At 38.4% G+C, this 27,804-nt stretch overlaps 2 protein-coding genes, 1 non-coding gene and 2 pseudogenes across 3 annotated transcripts; 2 read left to right on the top strand and 3 right to left on the bottom strand.

The window, feature by feature from the left end:
* The first annotated feature begins 496 nt into the window (after positions 1–496).
* Positions 497–8,054, top strand: ARP9 (actin-related protein 9). Its single transcript, XM_007034991.3, has 21 exons — positions 497–638; positions 717–789; positions 902–1,011; positions 1,103–1,162; positions 1,268–1,333; positions 1,429–1,531; positions 1,739–1,947; positions 2,188–2,308; positions 2,512–2,576; positions 3,186–3,275; positions 4,125–4,175; positions 4,396–4,527; positions 4,618–4,707; positions 4,783–4,853; positions 4,945–5,144; positions 5,231–5,274; positions 5,357–5,406; positions 6,115–6,160; positions 6,615–6,665; positions 7,163–7,361; positions 7,492–8,054. The coding sequence occupies exons 1-20, from the start codon at positions 636–638 to the stop codon at positions 7,304–7,306; spliced, it is 1,779 nt and encodes a 592-aa protein (XP_007035053.3). The 5' UTR covers positions 497–635; the 3' UTR covers positions 7,307–7,361; positions 7,492–8,054.
* Positions 7,875–9,011, bottom strand: LOC18603174 (enoyl-CoA delta isomerase 2, peroxisomal-like). Its single transcript, XM_007034990.3, has one exon. The coding sequence runs from the start codon at positions 8,906–8,908 to the stop codon at positions 8,189–8,191; it is 720 nt and encodes a 239-aa protein (XP_007035052.3). The 5' UTR covers positions 8,909–9,011; the 3' UTR covers positions 7,875–8,188.
* On the top strand, positions 7,926–8,054 carry LOC148763379 (U11 spliceosomal RNA). The gene has a single exon (XR_016026075.1). It is a non-coding gene; the product is annotated as a U11 spliceosomal RNA (small nuclear RNA).
* A 115-nt stretch (positions 9,012–9,126) lies between the features above and the next one.
* On the bottom strand, positions 9,127–10,168 carry LOC18603173 (enoyl-CoA delta isomerase 2, peroxisomal pseudogene; annotated as a pseudogene).
* Positions 10,169–11,355: 1,187 nt separating this feature from the next.
* Positions 11,356–13,115, bottom strand: LOC148763378 (uncharacterized; annotated as a pseudogene).
* Between the last annotated feature and the right edge of the window lie 14,689 nt (positions 13,116–27,804).

The raw sequence follows: 27,804 nt of genomic DNA, 5'->3' as shown, positions 1-27,804 counted from the left end.
ATAAAAACAAGCCTTCACTATCTCACTAATTTTCCCAAAGAGAGTTTGACACGTCAACATGTTTTTTTTTACATTTTATTTACAAAAATCTTTAAATTATAAAAATATTTAAATAAATTTTTATTGTTTTATACGTTCAATTAAAATATAACTTGTTATTTTATAACTATGAGACATTGATATGGACCATATGGTGTTATATTGGAAGTAAACAATATCATATGATCATGTTAACTTATCAAGTCATTAATTATTATGATATATTAATATATTATATCAATTTAAAAAAATTATGATAAGAGGGTAGTTTGGACCATAGGCACGGCCAAATTTTCAAAATATTTTAATACCAATCTGTAAGCAGATTCATCATATCAATGTCGGCCCACTTCTTCTGGACTCTGGCCCAAAAACAAAGCTCTGAGCCTTGAATGGAAGAACGTTAATGACGCCGTTAACGGCACCGTTTTGGTATTTTACGCTTCGTAAACAAAGACGTTTGGAAATTGCAAGTGATTCACTTGTGTTGAAGGTTGAAGACAGGAAGAGCCAGAAAAGAAGTGAAGAAGAAACAAAGCAGAAAATTCTTCCAAGTACAGAAAACTAGCTCATTCTTTCAACACGTCAATTTTCTCATGGTAAAACCTAAAAATAGAGAGATTAATTTTACGAAATTTTAAATTTATGTAAAATTAATCATTTTAAATTTTTTGCAGGATTATTTGAAAACTGTTGTCCCTTCTCAGCTCCTCTCCGAACGTGGCTCCAATCTCGTCGTCATCAACCCCGGTACTTCCTTTTTCCTTTTTTCTTTACAATTTTCCTCCAAATTTAGGAATTCCAAAATTAAAATAGAAAAAAAACGAAATTGAATGAACTAAATTGCTTGTTAATTGCTTAGGCTCTGCAAATATAAGAGTAGGGTTAGCTAAGCAGGACTCTCCTTTCATCATTCCTCATTGCATTGCTCGCCGAACCACCCAATTCTCCAAGTTAAATGTTCAAGATCAGGTTCCTCTTTTTTAACTACATTTTCTTTTTTCCTTTTTCCGCCTTTCTTCGGAGCTTTTTGGGATGAAATTTTCGATTTGTTGGTTTTCAGTTGCTTAATTCTCAACTTACCACAGCGCAGCACATGGAGCGCGAAAAGGCTTATGATGTTGTGAGTGTCTTCATTTGGTTTTCATTTTTCTTTCCTTTTTTGTTTGTATTCTCATGTTTTTGTACTGTAATTTAGTTTTGAATTAAATGTTTGTTTGTTTGAAAGATTGCGTCATTGTTGAAGATACCTTTCCTTGATGAAGAGGTTGCCAATAGTTCTGTTCCACGGAAGGTAAGAATTTTAAGCAGAATGTATTGCCAATGATGGTGGCTGTCAATTGACCATTTATAGGTTGTAGTAGTGAAATTACTAACGCTAATGTACAGATGGGACGTGTTGATGGATATAATCTTCAGAATACCAGGAAGGATGTAGCCTTCACTTGGACTGATATACATGTGAAGGACATACATTCATCAGTGGCACCAGGTAATTAGAAATTTCCATTTATTTTCCTTGTGCTATATCCTCACTCTTCCTTGTTTGACTGGATCTATAAAATATTGGTGGTGCACCCTTATTGCTACTAATTCTCAGCAGTTTCTTTGGATTGTGTGGCTTTTAATATTTCTAGTTGTAAGTTCTATTGCTTTGGTCTTACTTTCATCTTCTTATAGATTGATATTGGTTATGCAGAAAGTTCAATGGATAAAAGTTTCATAAATGAGTCCTTGGTCCAACATGAAGGTACTGATTCAAAGGAACCTACTTTGACCAAACGCAAGTTCAGGGCGGTCATATGTGGTGAGGAAGCCCTAAGGATATCTCCCACTGAGCCATATTGCTTACGTCGTCCTATTCGTAGAGGTCACCTAAATATTTCACAACATTATCCCATGCAGCAGGTATAGTCTCTATACTTATTGGCTTTCCTACATTCAAGGAATGTGCATGTTATTTCTTCTTTTTAGGGTTTAGCAAATGATGTTGCTGCAATTACATCTTGAATCATCTTAATCCTGCTCAGTTTGTTGTTTACGTTTGAGATAATAAAACTTAATTATTGATACAGTTGATGCTGCATTGCTTAAAAAAAGTGACAAATATATCTACTTTCTTAAAATGACATATTTATTTTCTTGCAGGTCCTTGAAGATCTGCACGCTCTATGGGACTGGATTTTGTCAGACAAACTGCATATCTCTCACCAAGAAAGGAGCTTATATTCTGCTATTCTTGTTGTGCCAGAAACATTTGATAATCGTGGTATTTAAAAATTGATTATCATACTCTAAATGGGCTGAAACGTTTGATAATTGTGGTATTTAAAAATTGATGTGTGTGTGACAATAAGATCATTACTCAATCTGATTAGCTTTATCTCTTGAATATCAGTTGCCACTGAAACTAAATGCTGTAGATTGTATCAAATCTTTTCTAATGTGCAATTTTGTGGTTGTCACAAGCAGAGATAAAGGAGATCTTATCTATTTTACTGCGAGACTTGTGCTTTAGCTCAGCAGTGGTACACCAGGTGAGAAGTTCTTCTGATACTTCTTAGATGCAAATGTAAATCAGTTTCAATACCAGCATTAAACTGAATGATGTATCACCCTATTTAGTACTTAATAATTACTTTGTCAATACTGGCACATGCCTAGTTGCCTCAGCAAGTCAAAAACTTTTAGAGTGATGATTCTGAGGTTGTGTCATTGGCTTCTGCTCATGCGTGTTTGACGGATTCGTGGGCTGTGCAGTATAAACTTGTCGTGGTATGATAGAGGCATTCCATTAGGGATCTTTTGTTTTCCTTCATAGGAATGATACCAACTAGACGCAAGTGTCTTTCTCCTTGAAATTGTCTGATTTATTTACAATGTCTACATATGCATGTGTTCATTCTCATGTATAAAGGTTTGTATCTATGTCATATATGTACGATTGTACTCAAATCTATGAACAAACTGTTTGTGGTAATAAAACAACAGGTATCCTGCGTCAATATCATATTTGGTTCTCAGTCTTACTGACTCTGGTATTCTTTCATGACATTTGCCTGTCCCAGCTTTACCGGTAAATATATTTTTGAAGTAGTGAATTACTCTTTGGTGTATAATATTTCCTTCATATATGATGGTGTCAGGAAGGCTTGGCAGCAGTTTTTGGGAATGGTTTATCAACGGCATGTGTTGTAAATATGGGTGCGCAAGTGACATCGGTCATTTGCATTGAGGTAACTGATTGTTGTGTATATTTACTGTTTGCTACAGGTTGGGAATAAGGGATCACAAGCCAAAATTATTAAATGGAATACTATACTTTCAAGCCCCTCCTATTGAAGGGAATTTTAAGAATGAGGTCTTGAGAGAGTTCGGAGAGGTATGGTTCACCTCCAAACCTCTCCCCTCCCTTTAAAAAAAATAAAAAACTCAATCATGATAGATTAAACCTTTTACTCTGTTTTACTCTACTATCTTCTACTCATCCTCCATCACAATAATACCCTGTTACTTTTCTTAACACTATCAGTCTTCTAGTGCTGTCATTACCACCATAATATTTTCAATTTGCTTGAGCACCATCACCACCTCCATCAAAACACCCTGGTATCTTTCATAACACCATCGCTCTTTGACTGCTGTCATTACCACCTTAATATTTACATTTCGCTTGAGCACCATCACCATCTCAACCTCCATTGACACTAATTAAAAGACTATTGCTCCCACAATCATACATGGAAATCATGGTAGTTTGTCTCTATATCAGTATCACTGTGATTGTCATGAAGAGTATAACATCTATACAAAATGAACACCTTAACTATATGATGTTACCAATTTGGAGTGACTATTGTCAAAAAAAGCACCTGGTAGCATTCACATACTTCAGTTTGGGTTATGCTATTTCCTTGCACACTCTTCTGCATGCATGTAGAGATAACGCAGACTGAATTAGTACATGCTTTTTTTTTTTTTTTTGTGTTTGGTACTATTATTAGTAGCATAACTAGGAAATGCCTAATTTACGAGAGCTGTGGTCTTACTTCTAATAATTGCCTAATGTCTCTTCTGATGTGCAGGATGGAGTGGCTCTACCTAATACAGAGAAGACTTTACCCTTTGGTGGAGAGGTTTGAATTCTCATCATTCCTTCAGTTCCTCAGCTTTCCATCATGTGGAGGCAGAAGCTTCATTGTTGAATGTTTAACTAATGTTGATGTTGGTGAAATCTGTTTATGCCCATTAGTTTAAATGGCTCAATTAAAACTTTTCTACCTCAGATTAAAATAAAGATATCTTACCATTGCATGTTGGTGATTTCATCATTGTCGTTTACTTTCCCTTTTCCAGGATATATCAAGATGTCTTCTTTGGACTCAGAGGCATCATCAGACATGGCCACAAATTCGTACCGACATTTTGACAAAGCCTATAGATCTATTGATGCTGAACAGGCTAAAAGTGTCCTACTGTGAAATTAAGGTGAATCATTTGGCTCCTGGACCTTGTAGTCTTAGGTTTCCTTGCTGTGGAAAGACTCTTACTGTACTCTTTCAATTTACTGTTGTACAGGAGGGTGAACTTGATGCTATAGCTGTAGTTCATTCTTATGAGGATGCAATGCCTCCTGGATCTCATAAGACAAGGCTAACTGCTCTGAACGTATGTTTTCAGTCAAACTCGGATATCATTTCCTTTCCTTTCTTGAAGGATTTATTGATGGTTCGTTTTAAATAGGTTCCTCCTATGGGTTTGTTCTACCCAACACTTTTGATTCCTGATTTGTATCCTCCACCACCTCGTTCTTGGTTAGTAATACTTGTCCAAGTTATTACTTTTTCTGTGAAAGTAGTTTTGAATTATTTCCCTTAGCACTATTTTGGTGGTGTGCTTCATCAGGTTTCATGACTATGAAGATATGCTGGAAGATACATGGCATGTTGAATTCCCAAGAAGACCTGACATGCCAGATGGTCTATATCCTGGAATTAATGTTGGGTTACCAATGTGGGATAACTACCCAATTTTTTCTATGAAACCAAAGAAAGAAGAGAAGGTTGGCCTAGCAGAAGCCATAACCAGTAGCATTCTTTCAACTGGTAGGTTTGCTTACTGCTAATTTAGCATGTTCTGATAAGCTATAATAGTATCCCAATCTAATCGTTTGGTTCTTTTCAATTGACAGGTCGCATAGACCTGCAACGAAAATTGTTTTGTAGCATACAGTTGGTGAGTTTCTTAGGAAGTGTAGGCCACATGAAATACTTTTACTTTTTAATAATTGAACTTTTAACTTGGTTTTGTGCTTCAGATTGGTGGAGTGGCTTTGACTGGTGGGCTAATTCCTGCTGTGGAGGAGAGGTTGGTTTCTCTTTCCCCTCATTTGTTATCCTCCTACTTTAAGCACGTATCATTGTAGCTAATGGTATAGGCAGTTAATAGATTCTACAAATACGTATTCAATGAAAAGAAAAATCAAAATGTCTATTTGGAAATCCATCATTCTAGCTAATTATTAGGACCCTTACCTGTTAAAGTAGGTGTATTTAACTGATTTATTTGAGGCCTACATCATAAAGTATGTGGCTGGAAGAGCACTAACTTGGGTTAGGTCAAATGCCTTAGTTCTCTCTACTGGCAGTCTTGACTGAGAATGCCTTAAGTGCATTGATTGTCAAGAAAATGGTAATAATTGTTTTCTTTGTTACCTTGTGATTGACATTTCTTTGCATATTATCATCACAGAAAGTTTAGTTACTGGATTATTACTCTGTTTTTTATTAATTCATCATCTCAAGAGTTATGAGAATCATATAAATGTTGGTTTCTTTTGTGCTCTGTGATTTCAAGCTTAGTACTGATCTGGAATGCTTGTACTTTGTGAATCCATTCTTTTTTATCTATTACCTTGATTAGCAGAGTAACTTACAAGCAACATATTGAGATCCATTTTTTATTAGTTGTCAGGGTAATAGAGTTTTTCCTTAGTGATATTTAGTGTAATCATTTAGTCCTTGTAGATGATTCTGGCACCCTATCATCTTTGTATCTTCTTTTATATTCTTGCAGAGTTTTACATGCCATTCCTTCAAATGAAGCAATCGATACTGTTGAGGTAAGTCTGCTTAATTTCTTCATTGTAAAGGTGTTAAGCCTGTCTTCTATGCCAGCTTTTAGCCACTTCGATGTGGTTATAATTCGAGTATATTATTTATCTTGATATTTAGGTGAACTTAATTTTAAAATTGAATATATAAGCAATAATTCCTGGACAATCCAATCTCTTGCGATTGACATAACTATTGGCAAAAAAGGAATATATAGTCAAAATTCTATATCATCAGTATTGATATTTAGATTAAGTAAATTTTTTTATATTGTATCTCAAAAGAAAAATATAAATTCTTTTATGACCAACTTTATTTTCATGATTAGTTTAAGTTAGTTTTATAGGTCAATTAGGTTCTAGGCTGTTAGTCGTTCCCTGTTGCTTACATGCAATTTCTCTCTTTTTTTTCTTTGAACATGGAAGCTGATTTTATATTCTTGGATTCTCACTTTGGAAATAGGTTTTGCAATCAAGAACGAATCCAACTTTTGTGTCTTGGAAGGGCGGAGCCGTAAGTTATCTCCCATCCTTTTTCTTTTCCATGCTCGGGATTCTTTTGTGTTGGCTACAATGAAAGTGCATTTGCTCATTGCATTTTGCCATGCAATTTCTTCATAAGGGTGAAATTTCACAGATTAAAATTTACATTAATAACTACCAGAGAGAAATTACTGTTTTCAACAGTAAGTACCATAGAGACTAGGTTAACTGTTTCACATAGATGTCAGAACGTGATTGGGAGGTCAGATCTTCATATGTATACTATTGTTGATAAATGAGCTCATGAGATAGGTGCTTTTGTAATGTGCGCAGTAAGATGCAGTCTGCTTTGCAATTTATGTCAGTAGTGCTCAGTTTTTTTTTCCCCTTTTATCGTCAATGCTCCATAGTTCAGTTTGCAGCCTTTATCCCAATTGCTTCTTCTGTTATCTTAGCCGCAGCTAACTAGATTGATTGTAGATTTCTTAAAATAATTTTCTCATGATGCCTATACCCTGTTTACTACAGATCCTTGGTGTTCTAGATTTTGGTCGGGATGCTTGGATACATCGAGAGGACTGGACCCGCAATGGGATTCACATTGGGAGTGGCAGGAAATACAAGGATTCTTATTTCCTTCAAGCACAGGCAATGTGTTACATCAATTCCTAGAATCTGGTAGATAGGAGAGAATTTGTCTAGGCAATTTTCATCTTCAAGCTTGAAGGTGATATTCTGTTGGATACTTGTACTTATTTTTCTTCTACAATTAGTCAACAAGGATTGAAGTTGATGCCCTTAATTCTTGTTCTAATTAAGTTCCTAACTCACACTGTCTTGCTGTTTTGCATTTTCAGGACCAAGTAACTTGTTGACTGCACTTTGGGATAGCAAAGCAATTGTGCATTAGGATAGGTACAGCTGCATGGCAGGTTTATTTTTGTTTTTACACTCATATATCCATGGTTGTTTGATGTGATAAACCAGAATCTTCAGCAGAATCAATACAAACTAGACTCTTAGAGTGCATCATCAAATTTGTATAGCAAGTATGACTTGGGTTCATTGTTAATGGAGCTGCAACCGAGATAGATTTTCTTCTGATTATTTGCCCTCCTTCGCATAAATATATCATTTATCTCCTAAACGGGGCTTGAACCGGTAGCTGCTGCCATGGCTCTTGATTAGATACTACGATGAAGATACTGCAAAATATCCCACATGGGGTAAAGGTGCCAAGAGCATGAAAGAGGTTGTCCATATATCAGCTAAGCAAGCACAAGAGAAAACTTAAAAGGGTCGGTTGGCTAAATATGCCACGCTCACCCTCGTCTGGTGGGTGCTGTATGGCTATCAAGACATATGGCCGACATAATTTGTGGAACCCTAATAGGGTTGGCTCGCTTGGCCGACCCTCCAATTTCTAGTCTAAAGCTATACAAATTTGTATTAACTTCCCTGGCATTAAAATGATATATAATATGGTTACAAGTTCAAGATGTAAAAACAACACGCCTTTATTCAAAATCGTAACAATGGCTGCTTATTTTTCAGTCAAAGCCTCGGAGAAGCAAACACTTTGGTGGCCAATCCCAGCATGGCTGATAGCTCCGGATACAACCCTTTCCTGATCTCCGCATACACCTCACCGTCCCACTTTCTCTTCGCCAAATCCTCCCCCATGCGCACGCTAGCCTCCCTGACTTCACCATCGCTATCGTACGCCGCCTCCACGATCCCCCTCTTCTCAGCCTCGTCCCCCTTCATCTTCAGCCCCCGCAGCAACAAGTCGCGCCGAGCAGAAGCCGCGCCCATCTTTTCCTTAAACAAGGCCATGAAATAATCGGGAACTGATAGCCCTATGTCCACCTCGGCCATGTAAAGAACCCCTCGATCTCGCCTCATGACGGCGTAATCGTGAGATAAAGCGAGGGCGAATCCGGCGGCGGAGGCGTGGCCGGTGACGGCGGCAACGGTGGGCATAGGGAGGTTAAGCAGAGCCGCAACGACAGGTTTGAACGATTCGACCAAGTGGAGTGACCTTTCTTGGGCTCCTTGTTTGGATCCGGCGGATTGTGCCCAGGCTAGGTCGAAGCCATTGGAGAAGAATCTGCCTTGGGCTACGGTGATAAGGGCGCACCCACGAGTGGATTGGGCCTTGGCCTGGGAAAGAGCGGAGAGAAGGGAGGTGATGAGAGTGGGATTGAGGCGGTGCTGATCATCGCCGGTCAAGGTTAACAAGAAGAGGTTGCCGCGTTTCTCCAACGTACACATGGCGAGTTTGGAGACTTTTGGCAAAGGCTTGGGGATGTAAGCAAAAGTGAAGCTCCTTTTCTATCTTTAAGTTTGATGTCATTTGATTTTAAATGTATATTTAATTCTTTTTATAACAGTGACTACGAAACCAAATTAAAAACAAAAAAAAACAAGACTGCTGTGAAAGTAACTTATTTTTTAGAAAGTAAATTTTATTCATTCCCACGAGCTAGAATGGTAAGAAGTCTTGGTACTTATTAGAAGACTTCTATTGGCGTATAAAGACTAATTTTGGTACACGCACCTCACATGTTGCGCCGCCATCTCCTGTGGATTTGTGATCTCTCCACTTGGACAAATTTATTGAATCAACAATTAAAAATAACAATCAAACACAAAAAAATCCATCGTACTCAAAGCCTTGGAGTTGCAATAACTTCGGTAGCCAATCCCAGCATGCCACAAAGCTCAGGATACAACCCTTTTCTAATTTCCACATAAACTTGAGCGTCCCAATTTCTTTTGACTAACCCATCTGCCATCTTCATCGCGGCCTCGCTCACCCCTTCCTCACCATCATGCACCGCATCCACAATCCCCATTTTCACAGCCTCCTCTCCCTTTATCTTCAGCCCACGCAGCAGCAAATCCCGCCGAGTAGAACCCGGGCTTAGTTTGGCCCTGAACAAAGCCATGAAAGGCTCAGGAATCTTAATTCCTAGATCCAAATCGCTCATGTAAAGCACACCTCTATCACGCCTCATGAGGACGTAGTCATGGCTGAGGGCGAGCACCACGCCTGCTGCAGCTGCGTGGCCATTGACGGCGGCAATAGTGGGCATAGGGAGGGAGATGAAGGCTAGGACAAGCTGGTTGAGGCAGTGGAGCAACTGGTCGAAGCGTTGTTGGGCTTCTTGGTTGGAGCCAGCGGCTTTGACCCAAGCAAGGTCTAAGCCATTGGAGAAGAACTTGCCATGCGACACAGTGACAAGAGCTGAACCACGCGTTGACTGAGCCTTGGCTTTTGAAAGAGCTGAGATGATTGATGTGAAGAGGTTGGGGTTGAGCCGGTGCTCGACGTCCTGGTCAGTTATCAGGGTCAGGATAAAAAGGTTGCCACGTTTCTCTAGCGAGCACATTGCCATCGTTGAACTGTATTCAATTTGATCGCTAGAAATGATGAAATCGGAAAAATAAGAAGTTAGGAATGGGATCTTCAATACCTATATAAAGAGCTAGGTGTTCCTGCAAAATATGCATCGACTATGATTAGTTGATTTTTCAACTCTTTTAGTACGATTTATGAGTCGAATCCAACGGACCAGATTCGTTTATATTAATAAAAAAAAGTTAAATTGTCGAATTTAAATTATAATTTTTTTTTAGCTCAAATCAAACTTTGCCAACTCTTCCTCCAGTCAAGTCAAACTCAAATACTGCTACTACTGTACTTGATTAAAAGTTAAGTTGCGGGTTGTACTATTTAAAGTGAGGTTGTGAGCCCTGTACATATGGGTAAGCTCGGACCAGCCCGGTCTTAATATTTGTGGATTAAAAAAATATAAGTCGAGTCGAGTCAGTTTATTTTTATATGAGTTATAAAATTTCTAACCCAGTTCACTTTTATTAGTCCATAAGTTGAGTTGGATCAGCTTATTTTTTTTTTAAATTATTTTTATAATTTAGTTAATAAATTTTTTATTAATAAAATTATTTTATAATTTCATTCATAAATTAAATTTATTAATTTGATAAGTAAAGATTAAACACATTAAAATATATAAAATAAGTAATATTATTGGTAATTAAATTATTACTTGTATATAATTAAATATATAAAATTATTAAATTAATTAAAATTATTAATTTTTTAACCTATAGGGTTGGCTCGTCCCAGTCCATCCCAACCCACTGATTTAGTGAACTGACTTATCTAAGTTCGATTTAAATATGAGCCTAAATTTTCATGATTTAACCCACCCTATATTAAATGAAAAATGAACTGACTTAACGGGTCATGCTCATTTTAACAGATACAGACTTGTGAAGATGTATTTCACGTGACAAACACTGAAATGAATGCTCAATAAGGTTTATAGTTAAACCCCACCCCACAAACTTCAACTTCAAGATGGGACATGGCACTTTTTATTGATGCTCAGCTTTGAATTGATTGCTTGCTTTATTGGGATGAGGATGAGGATGATCTGTTTCTTCATAGATGCTCTCAAGTTTGATAAATGAAGGTTTTTCAAGAGTATATTTGAGATGAATAAAAGTATCACAGGTTACACAATGATAAAATCAATGATTTGAATTTTTTTCATTTTTCACATATGTTGCAGTAGTCACATTTAGAATGATCATTTTGACCATGATAAGTGAGTGCAAGAAGATGCTCATCACACTTGTGCCGAACTTTTCATGGTAATGTAGCACATGTACGATGCAAAACAAAATTGCAACTACATCTGAACTGTTCCATATATATCAATACCACATGCATTGCACTGTCCTTTACTGAAGTAATAATAAAGGAGAGTGTGTTGGTGTCCTTCAATTCTGCAATTATTTTGAGCTACACATCGAACACATAGATACCTCTTGCAGCCGTAACATTTATAGGAGAAATCGCTGCACTCGTATTCACATACTGTACATTTGAAAATGCCATCTGATATAAGGATGTGTGGCTGGCAACAAATATGAAACCTAAATGGCTCCCTTTTTGGCAATCCAGCACAAGTTTTGTGAAGAAAGACATTGCATTGTGAACAACAGTAAAACGGAATCGAGATGAAAAGCATGCACCCATCACAAAATGTATCATTTTCCATGATCTTGTCACTTAACGTTAGGTCATGTACATGACTAAAATGGCTCATCTTTGTGGCTTCTCGGTCTTTGTTTCTCTCGATAACACAAGCAACGGAATCCATAGATATATTGGGCAACAATGCAAATTATCATAAGGTTCCTCATCTTCATTTTGGCTATCAACTACATCATACCATCTTTTATTCTTTATTGCACAATCCACATGATAAATATAATTGCAAACGGAACAAGAGTAACTCCCGTACTCTGTATTCACCTCTTCATTTCACATTTGGCACTCCTTGAGATTTTCTTCAGAAAGAAAATAGTTGTGGAAAATGGGGTGCTTATGCCACTTGAATTTGATGATAAGTGGCAACGAAACGTATTTTCTATGAACCATTAGCATGCATTTGAAACATACGTAGGCAACATAATTTCCTTCGGTGGCACATGCATTACAAATGAATGAGACTTCTTTCAGAAGCAGAATGAATGAGCGCTGGTGCTTTTTAACTTTGAGTATAGGTGGTGAGAATGCACAATCATGGTGAAAAGCGAACTTGCAAGTTGAACAACAACAAACAAAGTCCTTGAGTCGGGTTTCTTTGCATGCCTTGCAAAGGAGATTTTCACTATTAAACTGTAGAAAGGAAGGATGTCTACGATGGCAGAGGTGATTGATTTCAGAAGGTAACTCGGCACATTACAAGGTGAACAACAATAAATGAATCCCTGTACTGTGTATATCGGCAAGTATAGCAAGAGAAACCTTCACCATCAAACTGTAAAACAAGAGGATATTTATTGTGAAAGGGATGACTAATTTCATCAGGCAACTCATCACATTTTTTATGTAAGTTAAACCCACAATCAAGAGAAAAGTATATAGATACTAATAAAGGTTCCTGACATCCGAAACATTCAGCAGTTTCCGGATCCTTATTACTATTCAGTGGAGATTGATGGATTTTTTATGGCTATGTGTTGAAGCTTTCCAAGTTTCTTTTCAGCAATTTTAAGAGAAAACAAAGCACATTTGATATGAAAGTCTAATAGACAAGAACAATGATAAAAAAACCTCTGAGTTTTCATTGTAGAAACCGCAAAAACAGGCTCATATGTATGGTGATTCTGATAGCAGAATAAGAGAGTGGTTGCGATGGAAAGGCTGATCAATCTTCGAGGGTGCCTCAGCGCATTTTTTGTGGGGGTAAAACCCACATTCCACGCAACTAAAGCTTGGACCGGACACCACCTCCCCGCAATTGAGCAATCAGCATCTTTCGTTTGATTGCTCTGCTCTTCATTGGACATCAATACATGTGAATGCTCAAAATCTTCTGACTCCATCTCTCTCTTTCTTTTAGGGCTTTGTGTCCACTCAGAAGTTTGAGCTTGTGGCCAGGATAGCAGAAGAATGCTTTTGAGGAGGGCCTAAGACTACGGTTTTGTTATCACAAAATGTACTTAGAAGGACTCCTTTACTACTGTTGCCCTTTATTCTCCATAGAATGACTTCAATCATAAAGAATTCAAGTACATACCCTAAAAATTTTCAAATTATATATAATATAAAAATTACCCTCACCTCTCAATTTAAAATCCAATATAAGCAATGCGCATATTGGTATTAAAAGAAGACTAATTAATTTTACATGTAATTATATGGAAAAAAAACTGGATTAATCAAGTTGGAAAAAATGACAAAAAAAAAAAACATGTAAAGAAGAAAGAAAAAAGGGAAAGAGAAAGGAATATGCTTTGTTTCCCTTCTTTTTGTCTCAGATAATCTTCTAAATTTAAAGTTTGATTATATTATTTTTAGTAGAGAGAAGGCAACAAAAGCAACGTTTAGATGCTCTAATTTTTCCCCTTCCAAGATCATGCACTTGGTGGTACCCATCCCCTCTCTTCAAGAGAGAGGTTTGATTTGTAAGTTTAGAGACCTAACCTTTACATTACATTAATTAATTTGCAAGTTTAGGATCAATTCCCTCTATATTTATTTGTATATTGTCTGTGTACTGAACAAAATAACTTTGTTTCTGCTTTTTGGAAAGGAAAATTTGAGTTACAATTAATTGTTTTTTTTATCAAAAAGTTGAATAAATTAATCATTTCTCTGTTTTATTCACCAGTAATTGGAAAATTAAAAAAAATAATGATAGGATAATATTGAAATATATATCAATTCATTCAAAAAGAAAAAGAAAAAGTTGAAATATATATCGAATAAGATTTCGGTATATTTTGAAATGAAAATGTAAATTACTCGATTTAACCAAATATGAAAACCAAGGGCTGTTTTTTTTTCTTTTTTATCATATTTGTTTATCATTCTAATCTATTCAACTTATTTTTTAAGCAAAATATGTGAGATAAATTACTTGATTTAACTGAACATACAAAAAATTTTTAGACCTAAATTTTAAGGAGGTTTTTTTATTAGCCATCTGTTGAAATTAAGAGAACAGGTGCAGAGAGAGCAAAACGATGGTGAAGAAGAAGTTCTTTCATTCTTTGTTGAAAAGAAGAAAATATCACTAATAAACTATTTATAATAGTCTGTTTCAACTAACTAACTAATGACTAGGCTAACTACATAATTACTGTACAGTAGAATGGTAAAATAGTAAAAAAATATTTACATTAAATAGTCACCTGACTTGCACATGGCTCTTGTTACTAAGCCTTTGGTATACTCTAGCATTTGGCATTCGATCCTCTAACTTCTTAAGGCTTTAGTCTTCTAACTTTTAACTCCAGTTAAGCAAATTCTCCAAGTAAGTCTAATACTCCCCCTCAAGATGAACCGTGTATATCATACACATTCATCTTGCTAAGTAATCTGTAGAAATCCCTAGGCTGTAAAGCCTTTGTGAATATATCTGCAACTTGATCTGCTGTTGAGATATATACTGGTTCTATTAAACCTGCAATTATTTTTTCTCTAATGAAGTGACAATCGAGCTCAATGTGTTTTGTACGTTCATGAAACACAAGATTCTTGCTAATGTAGATGGCAGATTGACTGTCACAGTACAGTTTAACAACATTTGTCTGACAAATTCCAAACTCTGCCAACAAGGATTTCAACCATATTATCTCATAGGATGTTGCTCCCATGGAACGATATTCAGCCTCAGCTGAACTTTTAGCAACTACATATTGCTTTTAGCCTTCCAACTAACCATTGAGTTTCCAAGAAATAAAGCATATCCAGTGACAAATTTTCTAGTATTTGGACAACCTGCACAATCACTATCAGAATAAGCTTGAATTTGCAAGTTTGACTGTGAATGCAGTAGAAGTCCTTGTCCTGGTGCCCTTTTCAAGTATCTTAAAACTCTGAATGCTGCAGCCAAATGATCATTTGAAGGTTTGTCCATAAACTGAGATAACACTTGAACAACATAACAAACATCTGGCCTTGTAAATGTCAAATACAATAACTTTCCAACCAATTGTTTGTAAACAGTAGGATCTTTTAATTGGTAATCTTCAATGGATTTTTACAACTTGTAATTATAATCCATAGGGGTTGACACTGGTTTAGCACCTAATAGACCATATTCTTCAAGCATATCCAAAGCATACTTGCGTTGACAAACAGATATTCCTTCAGGAGATCTAGCAATTTTGAACCCTAAGAAATACTTAACTGTACCTAAATCTTTTAACTTGAATTGTGTACTTAAGTACTCTTTAATGCTATCAACTAACTGATCAGATGTACTACCAATCACAATATCGTCTACATACACCAGTAATGCAGCAAAATTTCCATCTCCAATAGACATAGTAAATAGAGAATAGTCTGACAAAGATTGCTTAAAACCATACCTGATGAGAGAAGCTATAAACTTTGCATTCCATTGCCTAGAAGCTTGTTTGAGCCCATATAAAGACTTGTGAAGCTTGCAAGCAAGTTTTGTATCAGATGAATACTCCCCCTGAACTGTATAACCTAGTGAAATCTCCATATAAACTTTCTCCTCAAGGTCACCATGAAGAAAAGCATTATTTAGGTCCAGCTGCCTTAAACACCACCTTTGTGCTGCTGCAATAGCTAGAAAAACTCTAACTGTAGTTTGTTTAGCAACAGGGCTAAACGTTTCTTGGTAATCAAAACCTTCAACTTGGCTATAACCTTTTGCTACTAAATGTGCCTTATATCTTTCCACAGTACTATCAACTTTCATCTTCACTTTGTATACCCATTTACAGCTTATAGTGTGACAATGTGAAGGCAAGGGTACTACAGACCATGTTTTGTTGTCTTCTAAGGCTTGCAATTCAAGTGCCATTGCATCTTTCCAATGAGAATGTTGAATAGCTTGATGATAGGAAGTAGGTTCATGAATTTGAGATAAGGCCAAGGTAAAGGACTCATGAGTTGAAGACAGTTTATGAGCAGACAAGTAATCTGTTATAGGATATGAAGTTACATTGTTTGAGCTTGAAGGAATATCAATATGGTAGGCTTCTAAATATTTAGGAACATGTCTGGCTCGAGAACTTCTCCTAGGTAAAGAATTGACATTTGCAGACACTAAATTACAAATGAAAAACAGAGTAAAAAATATATAAATGAAAAATGAAAAAATGAAAGAATAAAAAAAAGGAGAGAGGTACGACTGACAGGGTGCGGACGCACCCTGCCAGGCACCTCTCTCACCTGCCAGACGCGAATTTTTCGCGTCTGGCAGGGTAGTGGAGCGCCCCCTCCAGAACCCAGAAATCTGGTATAAATGGGAGGGGGATCCGAGCAACGAAGAAAAATCGGCAAGAACAAAAATTCCAGCAGCCACATAAAGAACCCACAAAAAGAAATAGGAGGAAGAAAGAGGAACAGGGGAAGAAAATGGGAGGAGAAAAATCAGAGATCCGGTAGGCAAAAGAAAAAAGCAACCTGCAAGCTAAAGAACCACCAGGTGGGGCCTCCCATTTGGCGTTACAGAATTTTCTTGGTCAAAGCCAAGGGCCTTCTCTTCGAATCTGAAAAAAAAGCCTTCGGCGAGCAGGGGCGGGGAAGAGTTTGACGAGCTCATCTCCAAGAGAACGTCAAGATCGGCACCTCTAGAGCTGAACTTCTTGGATGCTCTATTCTCCGGCTTCACGGGGGCAGCAACATCGGCAACCACATCTGCCATGGAGAGAGACGGAGCAGTGAACAGCACCAAAATTCCTAAGCCGCAGGCGTGAAGGAGAGAGAGTCTGCAGATTGACGCCAAGGATTTGCTGCTGGCGCAAGGGAAAGAAGCACGGAGCGGAGGAATAGAGAGAAAGGAGCGGCAGCTGGCACAAAAGGAGAACCTGCAGCAAGGAAGAGAACCGGCGGCAAAGAGAGCCGGCAGCAAGGAGAACCCGCAGCAAGGGAGAGAACCGGCAGCAGGGAGAGAACCTGCAGCAAGGAGAACCTGCAGCAAGGGAGAGAACCGGCAGCAGGGAGAGAACCTGCAGCAAGGAGAACCTGCAGCAAAGGGAGAAGAACCGGCAGCAAAGAGAACCGGCAGCAAGGAGGGAACCTGCAGCAAGGAGAGTTGAACCAGAAAAATAGAGAAGGAGGGAGAGGTTATCTGCTGCGGCATAGAGAAGAAAAGACGAAAACCATACCTCAGTGCAAAAAGAGGCTCCAAACGACATCGTTCAGGTGAGGTAAAAAAATCATATGTCTTTCATGAATTGGGCTTATTGTGGTGATTAATGATATATGACAAAGTTTAATCATTTCAATATAATGTTTTAAAATTTTCAAATAGCATTCTATAAGTAGGGAAATTAGCATGAGCAAAAATGTAAAGATGCGAAGAGGTAAAATGACAAGCATTTCATTTTAAAGATGATTGGTTAAAAAACGAAAAAACAAAAAAATGAAATAGGTAGAAATAAAAATAGGATGTTTCATAATTCATAATATATAAAAATGTAAAAAATGGAGATAGATAAGAATATAGGGACATATATATATATATGTTTGAATGTATAATAATAATGAAATTATGAAGAAATGGATATTTGGTTACAAAGGTAAATGAAAAACTAAATAAATGTATAACAAAACAAAGAAATACATCTAATTGCTAAAACTAAATATATATAATATGTATACATGTAAAATGTAATGGAATAAGATCGGTAAAGTAAAAAAAACAAATCAAAGGAGATAATTTTATGAGAAATGTAGAGTTAATAAAAATAGGATGAGATAATAGATTATTTAAAGAATCATTTAACTTAGTGCCGATGATGGGATAATTGATCGGGATGCAAGAGGTCGCAATCCCGAGCTTATGTTCCCTAGGCTCGGAATCCGAATCAAGGCCCCACCAGTATGATGGGAGGGTCTCGTTGTTAAGATTCCGAAATCCTTAATAAATAAAGAGCTTGATTATACAACAAAAATTATTACTTGATGAAATTATTTTGATAAAAAATAAATAACAAGTAATAAAATAATGATAAAATGATAACAATTCAAATATATATATAATAATTAATTCGTGAAAATACAATATATATGACATTAAATAAGTAAATAAATAAATTAATAATAATAAAAAAAATAACTAATTTAAAAGTAAGCATCGAATATTAAGTGGTATAAAGAAATGTGAAAATAATAAATAAAGACCTTAGGTATTAGGTTTGAATAAAAATCGCTTATAAAAAATATAATAATAATAAAAATATAAAAATATATATAAAATAGTACGATAAAAAAAATATATATATATAATTTTTACTCATTAAAATAACATAGAATTATAAACAATTTGTCTAACTATAAATGAAAAACAAAGAACTTAGAACAAAAAATGTAAAGTATAAAAATAATAATAATAATAATAATAAGAAATAAGAATAGGAAATAGGATAATAAAATATATAATAAAAATAATTAATGATAATAAAAAAATAAATAATTGCATTAGCATAGCATATACATATTGCATCATACATATCATCGCATATCAATATTTTTGGTTTTCGAGTTTAAGCCCCGATGATGGGATCTTTCGGGGATCCTGCGAAGGCGGGTATTTCTCGAAAAGTTTCTTAGGTGAAAAGATATCATCGGGTCCCACCAGTGTGATGGGAGGGCTCGAGAACCATCTTTAATAAAAGGCTTTTGCTCGAATTAGGTTCATTATGCACAAAATATTATTTTAAAAAGAAAACGTACGATGACCCCGATGACGGGAATTATTCGTCGAATTTGCGAAGGCGAGTTTTCTCGAATAATTCCTCAGGTGAGAGAATATCCCGAGTCCCACCAGTATGATGGGCGGATTCGGGAAAATATCCTCGATAAAAGGTTATTTGTCCGGCATTTTTATCTCACGCCATGCATTTCATCTCGCCACTCATTTGCGTTCCATTTTAGGTTAAATAATAAAAATAATAATTAAGGAAATCTAGTGAAATTAAAAATTAAAGCCCAATATGATGATCTAAAAATGGTACCGTTCATAGAACGGGCGTCTGAGGGGTGCTAATCCTTCCCCGGGCGTAACCGTACTCCCGAACCTAGATCCAGAAAATTGTAGACCGGTTTAAGGTTCTTTTCGGTGGGCTTAAAATTAATTTAAGTTTGCATCGATTAGAATCGAGTCAATAGGTGGCCAATCGCACCTAGTAAAAAAAAAAAGATTGGTGGCGACTCCTAGTTTAAATTTTTAGTGAGTTTTCACATTCACCTCTAGCGGTCGGGTTCCCGGACCCGCACGTTACGACAGCTGGCGACTCCACTGGGGACTTGCTGAGAGTCGAGCCATTAAAAAATAATAATAGGTTATCCAAGGCTTTAAATAATTCACTGTTTTCTTAATATTAATGATTTGCACTGCATACCTTGTTTGGTACATTAGTTTATTTCGCATTTATTACTTTACTACTTCTAATACTTGTGGGGATTTAAGGTAGAGGGATGTGAGATCGTTACTTTGAACTCATGGTTTCCTTCACACACACAGCACATTTTACATTCATGCATAAACCCTCCACCCGGGTTATGTCCTTTTTAGGAGGGAGTTTAGTAGCTACGCTCTCGTGAGGTGATAACCTCCGCACGGGCTAGTGAAGACTCCCACTCAAATCGAACCTAGTCCGTTTGAAGCCTGTAATGGGTGAGGACCGGGGTGCCTTACTAGTCCGTGTGGACGATAGTGAGGAACGATTTGGGAACCTTAGCTCTGTTTATAAACCCCGCTCAGCATATATAGTACCGAGAGCAGCTTAACCTTAGAAAGAGCCATACCCGAGAGAATATACCTTATAAATAGGTACACATGAAGGAATTTCTTCCACTCCCTCTATTCTAAATTATGCCCCGAGATAATAAAGTATCGTGGAGTAGACAATAATACCCATGATATTGTTTGTTATTCTCTCATTATTTTTAACATTCCATTATTTCTTTTTACCATACTAACTTAAGTTTATTTTTCTTGTCATGCGCATGTTACATGTTCATTTGCATACATCGTAATTGCATATAGGAGGAATATTGGCTACACAACATTCAACCTAAGAGATCCCAGTTATATCCATGGCATCGTCATCAGCAGGCCCGCTCAACATATACAGAAATGACTATGAGATAGAGTTACAGATGAGGCAGATTCAATAGGAAAAAGGAGACTGTTTGACCCAAGGACATATCTCAATTTTACCCGAGAGAGTTCACTTGGATCTTCAGCAGAATGACTTCACAGAGATGGTAGGAATTTGGGAACAATGGAGACGTGCTCACCGAGACAATTTTCAGAACAAGTATGGACACATTGCATGGCTTCTATATGTACCAGTCGATGACCAGATGCTCCGAGCCATTATCCAGTTTTGGGATCCCTCATATCGTTGCTTTGTCTTTAACAAGGTGGACATGACCCCTACCATAGAAGAATACTCCTCTCTGCTCCGGATAGACCATATGCAGCCTGACAAGATCTATTGGAGGGCCCAGAAGACGGGACACCGACGAAAGTTGGCCAAGTTATTAGGAATGACTACGGTGGAAGTGGATCAGCATTTGAAGAAGAAAGGAGACACAGAATGCCTTCCGTGGAGTTTCTTGAACGGATATATTAAAAAACACATGGAGGATGAACAAGGTCTCTTGGCTTTTGCGATGGCGATTTACGGCTTAGTGGTCTTCCCGAAGGTTCTAGGTCATGTGGAGGTGTCAGTCATAGACTTCTTTGATCAGGTGACAAGGAGCATCAACCCGGCCCCGTCCATCTTAGCTGAAACCTTCAGATCCTTGAATTTCTGTCGACGCAAAGGTGAGGGACGATTCATCGGATGTGCTCAACTCCTAACCATATGGATCAAAAGCCATTTCGAATGCAAAGAGAGCAAATTTCGAAAGCTTTATCTGTCTGTGAGTTGTCCTATCCTTGAGTTCTGCGAAAGTGAATGGCCCGACTACAAAAGGAAAGAAGAGTGGGTCACAAGGCTCCGGAGGTTAATGAGCATTGAAGTGACTTGGAGAGCTCCATGGATGCCACGAATGCAAGTAATGTATAAATGTGGGGATAAGCCGTGGGTACCACTGATGGGACCTTGGGGAGCCATCAGCTATGCCCCAATAATGGTGCGGAGACAGTTCGGATCTGAGCAATTCGTGCCCATGACTCACCAGCTCGACCAGTTAGAGTTTACATATGGAGAGCCAGAAACGCTAAAGAGAATTGAGGAAATTGCTCAAGACTGGAAAAAAACTTGCCGAGTAGATCAGGGAAGGGTTACTGATGAAGTCACCACAGGATATCATACTTGGCATGACCAAAGGGTGAAAAATGTCATACATCCCCCGAAGAACCCATCCAAACATCCCGTAAACCCAGAACCTCAAGACGTCCTGTTGGAGAGTGAGTTAACGAGGAAAAGACTTGAAAAGGAGATGATGAATATGAAGCGTAGGCATGAGGATGAGCTAGAAGAAGTGAAGAAAGAAACTGCAAGAAAGGTACGGGTGGCTTTGAAAGAGCGGGATGAGTGGCAAAGCAAGTTTGAGGAAGTGAGCGTGGCAAATTCTTCTCTGTTAGCCCGAATACAAGAACTCCAAAGTGCCAACAACGCTTTGCAGCACGAGGTACAAAGGAAAGAACAAACCATCCAAGAGTTGAAAAATGACTGCGACATGTTGGAAACTGCCATGGAGGGCTATAAGGCACAGTATGAAGCAGTAAGGCAAGAATATTTCCAAATGAGGGAAAGAAACAATTCATGCGCACAAAGCCTTCAAAGGAAAGAAGCTGAAATGCAATGGATACTGAGGCAGATGAGAGAAGTGGCATTTAGAGCTCGAGTAATGGCAGACAAGACTGAAGAGCTCAGGCGGGAGATCCTTCCCAAGGATGAATTGAGTGAGCGGTTGATCAATCACCTCAAGATGGTTAGGGACCAATATGACAAAGTCGGTTTTTCTTTTTGATAGTTATGTATGGTTTTAGACAATGATGTAATTGGATATTTAAGTTTTATGGATGCGGATTTTCTTATGGTAAATGTTGGATGGCCAATATTTTTTCTATTCAAATACATTTCATTTGCATCATAATGCATGATTCAGATAAAAATAATAAATAATAATGCACTCAATATAAAATTTTAACTTATTCCTTGAACTAATAGAACAAAATTCCAGAAAAACAAATTCTCCACAGATACAATACAAGAGCCCGTTCTAAGATCATGGGGGACGAGCATTCAGAGAGGATGGATAAGATTGAGAAGAAGCAAGAAGAAATCATGGGTCAGTTATCAAAAATTTTGGAGTTAATATCTACAGATAAAGGAAAGAAAGTGGCGGGGAGTTCTGGTACACCAGAAGCCGTTCAACAGACAGAAACCAATACAGACCCCGTGTATCCACCAGGATTTACACCTCCACCTGCAAGGAATGCTTCTATTCCCATGCCATCCATGGGTCAATATCCATTTTTTGGGATGCCAATAGGACCACCACCGACTTATGCTCAACAAAGGCCAATTGGAGGGGCAAGTCCTTCAGATCCCATCTCTGTGCCTGATTTGGATGATCCAAAGGAACAAGAGAAGCTCAAATGTGGATCCGTTGAATCGAAAGATAATCCCGATACTCATCAAAAATTTGACCTTTTTGAGGAAAGACTGCGCATGGTAGAAGGAATGGGAATGTATTGTTCTATGGATGCAATTGAGCTTTGTCTGGTTCCAGATGTGGTTATACCCCCAAAGTTCAAAGTTCCAGACTTTGAGAAGTATGATGGAACCAAGTGCCCGGTCACACATATAACCATGTATTGTAGAAGGATGGCCGCATATGCTCATGATGACAAACTCTTAATACATTGCTTCCAAGATAGCCTTACTGGTGCTGCAGCAAAATGGTACGTCCAACTGGACCGCAATCGAATCCACACGTGGAAAGACCTTGCTCGGGCGTTTGTAGCTCAGTATAAGCACGTTACAGATATGGCTCCGGATCGCCTTTCTTTACAAAACATGGAGAAGAAAACCACTGAAAGCTTCAAAGAATATGCTCAAAGATGGAGGAATGTGGCCTCTCAAGTTCAGCCACCATTGACTGAGAAAGAAACCACTGTAATGTTTGTCAACACCTTGCGAGCCCCTTACTATGAACGATTGGTTGGTAGTGCCACAAAGAACTTTGCTGATATGGTGATTTCGGGAGAAATGATAGAAACTGTCATTAAGCAAGGGAAGATAGAAGGAGGTGATATGGCAAACACAAGGAAAGGGGGAACTTTCAAGAGGAAAGAAGGAGAAGCCCAAGCCGTTACTTCAGGACAACACCAAGGAGGAACATACAACCCTTACCAGCCATACCTACCATACCCCTATTACCCAGCTGTGCACAACACTTCACAAAGCCCATACCCATACCCGCCTATGCCAAATGCCTTTCCTAACCCGTACCCATATAATCCCATCCAACGGACACCTTACCCGCCTGCTTCCACACCTGTTACAGCTTCAACCACACAACAAACAACACCCTCAAACAACCATACTACCGGTGAATCAAGAGGATGGCGAAACAAGCAAGAGAAAGTGCAGTTTGACCCTATCCCAATCCCTTATGCTGAACTCTTCACTCAGTTGGTTGCAAACCATCTAGTAGCTCCCTTATACATAGAGCCATTAAAACCTCCGTTCCCAAGATGGTATGACACGTCCGCCCATTGTGATTATCATTACGGAATCGAAGGTCACTCGATTGAGAATTGCACGGCATTTAAGCATAAGGTGCAAGGGTTGATCAAGGCAGGAATCCTGAACTTTGAAAAAAAGCCAGAACAGAATGTCAACAACAACCCGCTGCCAAATCATGCTGGGGCAGGGGTAAATGCAATCGAAAGGGAGGTGTATGTTAAAAGGAACATTCGGGAAGTGGAAACCTCCATGGAAAAAGTATTTGAAGCCTTGGTAAAAGCCGATATGCTCGAGGTGTGGCCTGAATGTCCTAATGTGAATGACTCACGAGATATCCAAAGACTATGTTGCTTGTACCACAAAGGATGTGTGGGACATTCAATCCAGGGTTGTAGTTCTTTCCGGAAGGAAGTGCAAAGAATGATGGACGAATCAAAGATCGAGTTCTATACGGAAGCTTCAGAGTCAGCAGTAAACATGATATCCAAGGAGTCTACTCACCCAATGAAGATAAAACCTTTGACCATTTTCTACGAACCAAAAGGGGAGCTTGTGGAGGACAAAAACCATGCCAAGATGGTCATCAAAGTCCCTAAACCCTTCCCCTACAAAGACAACAAAGCTGTCCCATGGAACTACAACTGCAATGTACAAGTTTCGGAAGCGAAGAAATGGATAGCTGAATCTCAAGATGATGCTGCCAATATAACTGGTGTTGGAGGGATTACCCGCAGCGGACGCTGCTATTCACCGGAAGCATTCGAGAATCTCAAGAATGAGAAGGGAGAGGAAAAAGAGCAAAGTCCTAGAGAAGAAAAGGTACAACCTCCGGAATCGACAGATGGCTCAAAAAGATCGGTGACAGAAAAAGAAGCTGCCGAGTTCCTCAAGTTCATCAAACATAGTGAGTACAATGTAGTTGAGCAATTGAACCGGATGCCCGCTCGTATTTCACTACTATCTTTGCTCCTCAGCTCAGAACCACATAGGAACTCTCTGATGAAGATTCTGAACCAAGCATATGTGGATCATGATATCTCAGTTGAAAATTTGGACTACATTGTTGGGAACATTTCGGTGGGTAACATAATATCCTTTAGCGATGAAGAAATCCCTTCTGGAGGTAGAGGAAATTACAAAGCCTTGCACATCACTACCAAGTGTAAAGGTTGTACCGTCGCAAAGGTACTGCTTGACAACGGATCGTCCTTAAATGTGATGCCCATGAGGACCTTGGCCCGTTTACCCATCAACATGTCCTACATGCGAAAGAGTCAGATGATCGTAAGAGCTTTCGATGGAACAAGGAGAGAAGTAGTAGGGGACATTGAGATACCAGTAGAAATTGGCCCATGTACCTTTACCATTGAATTTCAGGTTATGGATATTGCTCCTTCATACAATTATTTGTTGGGAAGACCTTGGATACACATGGCTGGGGCCATACCTTCATCTCTTCATCAGAAGGTCAAGTTCATAGTGGAAGGGAAGATTGTCTGTGTTAACGGGGAAGAGGACTTACTCATAAGCAAGCCAGCAGATACGCCTTACGTGGAAGCGACGGAGGAAGTGCCTGAATGTTCCTTTCGATCCTTCGAGTTCGTTAACACCACGTATGTGGGAGAAGGAACCACACCGCCTATTCCGAGGCTTTCCAAAACCACCAAGATGGTTGTCAGTCAGATATTAGGAAAAGGATACCGAGCAGGGGCAGGATTGGGAAAAGAACTGCAAGGTATTAGAAGTCCTATACGCACTACCAAAAATGAAGAAAGGTTTGGCCTGGGGTACAAGCCAACTAAGAAGGAAAGAGAAGAAATGATAGCCGAAAGAAGAAAAGAAAGGTTGGCTCGCTTTAAGGGGCATGAGTTGGAAATCCGAGGAATGACATATCCTCATCTTTACAAGACATTCCGATCTGGAGGTTGCATCTTTCTTGAATCACTCACCGTTGAGAACCAAGAATCAGTGTCAGCTCTAGGAGGGACTTTTTCTGATTTGTCAATATGTGCAACGGAGGAAGGTGAAGAACAGCCAAGAAATGCGGATGAGATTCCTACTACATACCTTGGGCCACCGAATCTAAAGCTGAGCAACTGGACCACCATGAGTTTACCAGTCACTTGTGATTCAATTTCAAAGTAATGCAAACTAAACATCCATGCTTATGCCCAAAAGCATTGGAATTTTATGTATCGGGCTTTTTATCATTTATCATTTTAATAAATTGACATGCGTAGTGCATTTCTCATATCTCCTCTCATAATTAATCATTTCCATTAGTGTCGTTTCATCCTTTTATTTTAACTATTTACCTATACAATAGCTCTACATATTTCAATTCCCTTTACCTTCCAGGATTCCAAATAATGAATGCAAAGATGACAATGACAGTGGTTTTGAAGTTGATTTTGAAAAAGGTACAAGTGTCAGTGAACTTGACAGTACAGAAAACGTGGAGGATTATGATTTAACTCCGGACTTGTTAAGGCTAGTAGAACAGGAGGGGAGACAAATTGTCCCACATCAAGAGATACTTGAAACAATTAATTTGGGAGATGAAGAAAATAAGAAAGAAGTTAGAATTGGTGTGACGTTGGTGTCAATGGAAAAAGAAAAACTAATAAAGCTACTTCATGAATATGTAGATGTGTTTGCATGGTCTTATCAAGATATGCCAGGACTCAACACAGACATTGTAGCCCACAAACTGCCTTTGAAACCTGAATGCAAACCGATTAAGCAAAAGTTGAGAAGAATGAAACCTGAAATGTTGTTGAAAATTAAAGAAGAAGTGAAAAAGCAGTTCGATGCAGGATTCTTGGAAGTAGCTAAGTACCCTGAATGGGTTGCAAATATTGTCCCAGTTCCTAAGAAAGACGGGAAGGTGAGAATGTGTGTGGATTATCGAGACTTGAATAGAGCTAGCCCAAAAGATAATTTTCCTCTTCCCCACATTGACACCCTTGTTGACAATACTGCCCGCCACTCCATGTTTTCCTTTATGGATGGCTTTTCAGGGTATAACCAAATTAAGATGGCACCAGAGGATAGAGAGAAAACTACCTTCATAACTATGTGGGGGACCTTTTGTTATAAGGTAATGCCATTTGGTTTGAAGAATGCCGGGGCAACTTATCAGCGAGCTATGGTGACTCTCTTCCATGATATGATGCACAAAGAGGTCGAGGTGTATGTGGATGATATGATTGTAAAAGCTCGCAAAACAGAGGACCATGCGACTAATCTTGAAAGATTATTTAGGAGGTTACGAAAATTTCAGCTCAGATTAAACCCGACAAAGTGCACTTTTGGAGTCACTTCAGGAAAGCTACTAGGTTTCATCGTCAGTGAAAGAGGAATAGAAGTTGACCCAGATAAGGTTCAAGCAATCCGTGATTTGCCCCCTCCCAAGACGCAAAAAGAAGTTAGAGGATTTTTTGGGAGATTAAATTATATAGCCCGGTTCATATCACAACTCACACTCAAATGTGACCCGATCTTCAAACTCCTTCGCAAACACAATCCGGGGGCGTGTAATGAGGAGTGCCAAGTTGCTTTTAACAAAGTTAAAGAATATTTGTTAAGTCCGCCAGTATTGGCACCACCTGTGGTCGGGAGACCCCTCCTCTTATATTTAACGGTAAATGAAGGATCCATGGGATGTGTGTTAGGGCAACATGATGAAACTGGTAAGAAAGAAAGGGCAGTTTACTACTTGAGCAAGAAGTTCACTGAATACGAGTCCAAGTATTCCTCGTTGGAAAAGATGTGTTGTGCTTTAGCATGGACGGCGCATCGACTCAGGCAGTACATGCTATATCATACCACTTGGCTCATTGCAAAGTTGGACCCGATTAAATACATCTTCGAGAAACCTTCCTTATCAGGTAGAGTGGCAAGATGGCAAGTGTTATTGTCTGAATATG

The sequence above is a fragment of the Theobroma cacao genome, chromosome 4, assembly GCF_053813885.1.
Source record: "Theobroma cacao isolate CCN51 chromosome 4, ASM5381388v1, whole genome shotgun sequence".
NCBI classification, from domain to species: Eukaryota; Viridiplantae; Streptophyta; class Magnoliopsida; order Malvales; family Malvaceae; genus Theobroma; species Theobroma cacao.
This window is presented reverse-complemented; position numbering and strand designations above follow the sequence as displayed.

Bases quoted from the DNA above. Each gene is read 5' to 3' on its own strand.
- ARP9 (XM_007034991.3), top strand. The intron at 790-901 runs GTACTTCCTTTT...TTAATTGCTTAG, and splicing joins TCTCGTCGTCATCAACCCCG to GCTCTGCAAATATAAGAGTA. The intron at 5,275-5,356 runs GTGAGTTTCTTA...TTTGTGCTTCAG, and splicing joins TGTTTTGTAGCATACAGTTG to ATTGGTGGAGTGGCTTTGAC.
- LOC18603174 (XM_007034990.3), bottom strand. From the start codon at position 8,908: ATGTGTACGTTGGAGAAACGCGGCAACCTCTTCTTGTTAACCTTGACC.